A 6,012-nucleotide genomic window follows, 5' to 3' on the forward strand; every position below is an offset into this window, starting at 1 on the left:
GACCCGTGTGTTGGATGTTTTTTTAATCTCTCAGGTTCTATGTGGAAGTGGGTGCTTAAATGTTAACATTTAAATAATGATTCAGATTTATGATGTAGAAACTGAGCATAACATTCTCTACTCTCCCTTTGATGGACCTGTGGATTTAGACATACGCAATCTTAGTGAAGCAGGACCTTGGTGCCAGATACTGAAATGCCACCATTACTGAAGTTGGAACCAGGGGGTCACAGAAGGCCCCAAATGAATAGTTCATTCCTGGAATTAGCTGGAATTGACAAGTCTAGAATGAAAGGCATGTTTTCCTTGGAATGATTTATCTTTGCTTTGATCCTGTCCATCCTGAGGTTTTGTGGGTACACTGTGTGTGTGTCTGGAAAGGTTTATTAATCCAATCCGATGGCTGGAGACTGTTCTATTAATTAATGTTTATTGTGAACCCACAATGCGTGAAACACAGTGCAAGCCCCAAGCCTGAAGCCTGAAGAGCTTCACATAGTGAGTCAGCCACAAACACATCTTACACACATTACAAAGATATCAACGCATGAAGGGAAAACAATCAGTGACCTACAATGGGGAATAAAGCTGCTCCTGACCTCTCATCTGAGGGGACAGACCCTGGGTTTGCTCCCAGACCTATAGCCACACTCTTGCCTGAATCTCCTTGATATCAGCTCCACGCTTTGCATCTGTGAGACCACTAGATGTTTAGGAATGCGAGTCACAGGACAGAGGTGGTGCACTAGCCTACCTGAGAACATAAATCTGGAACTTAGCACCCCCCAGTAGAAAAGCAGGCTGAAAATCCACAAGAACAAAAATTCAAGAAGGTTACTCCAATTGGAATAGTTACCTTAGCATCTCTCACAGTTGCTATTTCCAGGTAACGGCTGCCAACATATATTGAAACACTCCCCAGCCGATTTAGTGAGATAAATCTATGGGTTGGCTGCCAAAATTAAGACTTAGGGACAATGCTTGCAAAGAGGATTACAGAACCTGCCATCAGCTTCAGAAAGGGCTGCTGCCAAGTATCAGGCTGGCTCTGTTCCCAGCCTTACAACTCCTTGCAGGAAAAGGACTGGCTGCGTGGTGTTAACGAAAATGAACTACTGTAGTAAATTAAAAGTTCTCCCTCAACTCTATGTGGATTTCTCTAGGACTCACTTCTGAGAGATTTGTTTTGGTCAGTTTGGTTTTTGTTTTTTTGTTTTATTTTTGGCTGTGCCTGCAACATGGGGAAGTTCCCAGGCCAGGGACTGAACCTGAACCACAGCTGCGACCCAAGCCACAGCAGTGACAACACCCGATCCTTAACCTGCTGTGCCACCAGGGAACTCCTGGTCAGTTTGTTTTATAGTCAAATGAGTCCCAAGTAGAGTTCAGATAGGATAAGAATTAATTAGTTGCTGTTCAGTTGCCAATTTGCATAAATCACAAAGATGTTTGTAAATACATCATTATTCTCCAACTTTTTAGGATCTCCATAAAGTCTTCATAAATGTTAAAAATGTTTAGGTTATAGGCATGATAGAAACTGGTGGGAGATTTTCTATTAATGGGGACACTTTCTTCTCGCAATTGACCTAAATCAAGTAATCAGAGACCGTTTCAATTTTTTAACATGCTGGAAACCAGGATTTGGAGTAATTCGTGGTGTACAATTTTATAACAAAGTTGATCTAAAGTTGAATGACAGTTCTTAAAAAAAAAAACTGTTGGGACTCATATGGAGCCTTATGAATGGGAAATGTGTAAGCAAATTGTTAAAGGGATACCTACATAGACTGATTAGAGGATTTGCCTCTATGTGATCAGGTATTGTCTGAAGGCTAATAGAGTATTCCCAAAGCTGCCCAATCCCCATCTTTAGACTCTCTGGGGATCGGGCCTAAGCATTAATGGCTTTTGAAAGCTCCCCAGCTAATTCCAGAAGCAACCAGGGCTGAGACCCAGTGACTTAAACCCTCCAATGAAGAAACCACAATTGATCAGATCCCTTCCCAGCAAATTCACCCTTTCCACTCTCCACACATACTCATCCAAAGAATGATCTGAGGAAATAAGAAGTGTCTGTCCATGGGTCTCCAGGAACAATAGCACTGTGTGAAGCACAGGCACTAGCCCCTGGGGTAATAGAAGATGCGCTCACCTGGGCGAGGGAGGGCCATAATGCTCCAAATGGGCCACATTATTAGAGCACAGGCTCTTTGTCCTCCACATCCATGAATGAAACTGAAAGTTAGTTATAGTGAATTCAGAGGTAACTTGCATCTTCCAAATTAACCTGTTTTCCTTTCTCCCGCCTTTTCCGGGCCTTCCCCATGCTGTGAAAAGCCTAGTTATATAAGTACTAAAGACTCGCAATGCTAATAGCCCAACCATGAATGGAACCATCCATGGTTCCATTGTGGCTATTGATATCAGAATAATAGGATTTAATACTTGTCATCCCCGAATCATCCCCTTTCCCTTCCTTTCAGGGTACACTTTAATGAGCAAATGAGCCCATTGACAGCAGGAGAAAGGGAGAAGTGGGGGAACACTGATTCTGTTATTTAGTGAACTGGGGCAAGTACTAGAATCTTCCAGTTGATAACTGAACGACTGCAGACACCAGTCCATTGCCTATGGGCCACAAGGGCTAATCCGACAGTTACATATCATGTATCATTTCCCAAGATTCCTGCCTTCACAGCCACGGTCAATATTCGAACATCAGTGTGGAAACCCTTGTCCCAGGGCACTTGTCCTCATTTAAAGAGCTCTTGGGATATTAAAGAAAGGATTAACAGCCAGATATCATGGCCCAAGAGGCTTCACCTGTTTCCTTAACCCTGGAAGGAATTAAATGTTTGATCTCTGCCTCCTGTAGGTGGCTGTTTATTTTTCTCTTCTGGCCTTAAATAAACTTCTCCCAGTCCTTGTGTTCTGGGCTGATAAGGTTCCAAGGGTGTCAGGACAGAACAGGTGCTGAGCAGTCAGTTGACAGCTGTGATCTGATGTGAGATCAATCAGAGGATGCAAGAGAATGCTATGGCACACATCTTACACTGAGTATTCAGAAAACCAAATATTTGAGTGTTTTCCTTGTGGCAAACACCGGATGTACATACAAAACATACACACAGATAGGAGGTCTGTCCTACCAAGTCCTATATCCCCTTAACTTATGTGAACCTTTTCCTCTTTATCCCTATGTATCTATCGCTTCATCAACGAATTCGTCTCATCATTTTCAAGTAGAAATTCAGGATCAGGAAGAGGGAAAACAATAGCAAAACCTTTTGAAAGTTGGTTAGTGTTTTTCTACTATACATTCAAGTGTATTTAAAATTAAAGCGTTTTGGGGAGTTCCCGTCATGGCACAGTGGTTAACGAATCTGACTAAGAACAATGAGGTTGCAGGTTCAATCCCTGGCCTTGCTCAGTGGGTTAAGGAGCTGGCGTTGCTGTGAGCTGTGGTGTAGGTTGCAGATGAGGCTCGGATCCCAAGTTGCTGTGGCTCTGGCGTAGGCCTGTGGCTACAGCTCCGATTCGACCCCTAGCCTGGGAACCTCCGTATGCCGCAGGAGCAGCCCAAGAAATGGCAAAAAGACAAAATAATAATAATAATAATTTAATTAAATTAAAGCATTTTGTCATATAAAGCTTTTATTCCAGAAATGCTGAAATCTTAGATGTAGATTTCTAATGCGTAGTTCCCTGGAATCAAGGAAATTAATGAGTTCAAGTGCAGTAAGCAATATCAGATATTCCATTTCAGCTGAGCCCCTTCTAAAAGGCAACTTGAAAAGCCTTACCAACCCCAAGAGTCATTTAAAATCCCATCCTCATTGTTCCTCCATCTCCCCTTTGAGCAAGCAGAAAGGAAAGCAGGAAAATAGCCATGGTTCTGAAATACTGCTCTGAATCAGGAGAAAGAGCTTTGTCTGGCCTTTAAGGACATAAGAAGGAAATAATAATCCACATTTTCTCTCCCGGCCTCCTCCAAGCAAAGCTCAAGACTCTCACCAAAGTCTGCTTAATATTTTACAGAACCACAACGACAAGCCAAGACAGCTGGACATTTTGCCAGGAAATGGTTTAGAATTAGCTTAGGTCTGGAATAAGCTCTCCAGTCTTGCCTCCGGGTGAGCACCCTCAGGGACCAGGGGACTTGAACCTCCCCAACCAAGACCCGGTGCAGTGACGTCAGATGACCACACTGACTGTCATGCTCTGGCCATGTGGTGCAACCTTGCGAGGCCAGGTCAGCAATAGCTTGCGTAGCTCCTCGCGAAAGCTGTCGTGCAACCAGGCATAGATGAAGGGGTTGTAGCAGACCGAGCTCATAGCTAGCCAGTGGCAGAGCAGCTGCACTAACCCAAAGGCATAGGGGTCTATGGCGCGCGGGTCGAGGTCCCGCAGCAGGTTGAAGACGTGCAGCGGCAGCCAGCAGACGGCGAACACCACCACAACTACCACCAGCAGGCAGAAGGTGCGGCGGCGTCGCGCGCGGTCCCAGTCAGCCTGGCTCTGCGTCACGCAGCCAGGCACCACGCGGTTCCGGAGCTTTACCGACACCCGGACATAAGACAGTAGGATGACCAGCAGGGGGAGCAGGTAGGTGACAAGGAGCAGCCCCCAAGCGTAGAGCTGGCGTTGGCGCTCCTGGGACCCCCAGAACTCCTCGCAGAGGCGCACACGGTGCGGCTTGAGCTCGACGTGGTAGGTGTGCAAGGCGGCCGGCAGCGCCAGCACCGCGGACAGCGCCCAGATGGCCAGCACAGCGTAGGCGCTGAGGCGCAGAGAGATGCGCCGGCGCAGCGGGTGCACCAGCACAACGTATCGGTCCACCGCGATGGTGGTGAGCGTGAACACCGACACATAGACGGTGACGGGCTGCAGGAAGAAGACCAGGTGGCAGAGGCCGCCGCCGAACACCCAGCCGCGTGGTTCGAAAGCGTAGGCCAGCGTGAGCGGCACGCAGGCGGCGCACATGAGCACGTCCGACAAGGCCAGATTACCGATGAGAAAGTTGGTCACGTTGTGTAGCCGACGCACCCGTGCGATCACCAGCACCAGCAGGCAGTTGCCCACCAGCCCCACGATCACCACGATGCTGTAGAGCAGCACAATCAGCCCCTTTAGCTGATGCACTAGCTGCAGGCTCTGGAACGGCGTAATGGCCTGAGCGCCTGGACCAGCCGCGGAGTCATTGCCCACTAAGGCCTCTGCGCTGTGGTTGGCTAGAGTCGAGGCTGCCGGCGGCAGCCCAGAAAATAAGTCAGGGCCCCCGGGATCCTGAGTCGGCAATGAGGCCATGGCCACCTGTCCAAAGAGAATCAAAGTCTGTCACCTCCCATTCTCCATCCGCCCTCTCCTACGCCAACCGCCCCTCCCACCTTAATTACCCAAATATCCCCTTTGGCATAATTGGCCACAATAAACAATAAACTTAAAAGTGCTTTCACCCCACCTCTGTAAAATTAAATCTATGCACGGTTAGATGTGTACAGGTTATTTAAATGCCTTCTACTCAATTTAGAGCTCTCACAGTCTACACAGCAGACCCAGGAGCCCAGTCTTACCTGGTGAGTGGGGCTTGGCGAGCGGGAAAGCGGTCTGGAAAAGGAGAGGCAGAATCGTGGTTGTCCCCTGGAGGTTCTCCACCCAAGAAGGCGGTGCAGGTTTCTCGCTTCTCCGCGAGCTGAACAGAGTCAAGAGTTCCCGGTGGGCTCGCAGCTTTTGCTAGGGACTGGGAGCCCCTCCCCTTTGCCCCGCCCCCACTCCAGCACGCCCTTGAATGGAAAACAGGGGCGGAGCACGCCACTCCCGACTCGGTGCTTAGAGAACTAGAGGGGAGGATGGAAACAGACAAGGAAGGAGGGGTTGGAAACCTGGACCAGAGGGGCGACGGTGAATCTCGACTACCGGAGCTTGCGCCCTGGGAGAGCCCCGCTCCCGAGGAGAGTGCAGTGGAGTAGGGAGAGGAGGGGCGTGAAGCACCAGGCTCTCGGGACGACC

General features: G+C 48.4%; 1 protein-coding gene across 2 annotated transcripts; it reads right to left on the reverse strand.

Moving 5' to 3' along the window:
- Positions 1-413: 413 nt before the first annotated feature.
- PRLHR (prolactin releasing hormone receptor) lies at positions 414-5,707 on the reverse strand. 2 transcript variants are annotated; one of them, XM_005671501.4, is made up of 2 exons: positions 5,577-5,707; positions 414-5,316 (listed from the first exon to the last, which is right to left on the reverse strand). In XM_005671501.4, the coding sequence occupies exon 2, from the start codon at positions 5,308-5,310 to the stop codon at positions 4,198-4,200; it is 1,113 nt and encodes a 370-aa protein (XP_005671558.1). In that variant the 5' UTR covers positions 5,311-5,316; positions 5,577-5,707; the 3' UTR covers positions 414-4,197.
- Positions 5,708-6,012: the final 305 nt, after the last annotated feature.

The sequence above is a fragment of the Sus scrofa genome, chromosome 14 (genome assembly GCF_054392235.1).
Source record: "Sus scrofa isolate SSC_HxYL_T2T_F1_AM1 chromosome 14, Sscrofa_HxYL_maternal_Yorkshire_Landrace_v2.0, whole genome shotgun sequence".
NCBI lineage: Eukaryota > Metazoa > Chordata > Mammalia > Artiodactyla > Suidae > Sus > Sus scrofa.

Bases quoted from the DNA above. Each gene is read 5' to 3' on its own strand.
- PRLHR (XM_005671501.4), bottom strand. From the start codon at position 5,310: ATGGCCTCATTGCCGACTCAGGATCCCGGGGGCCCTGACTTATTTTCT.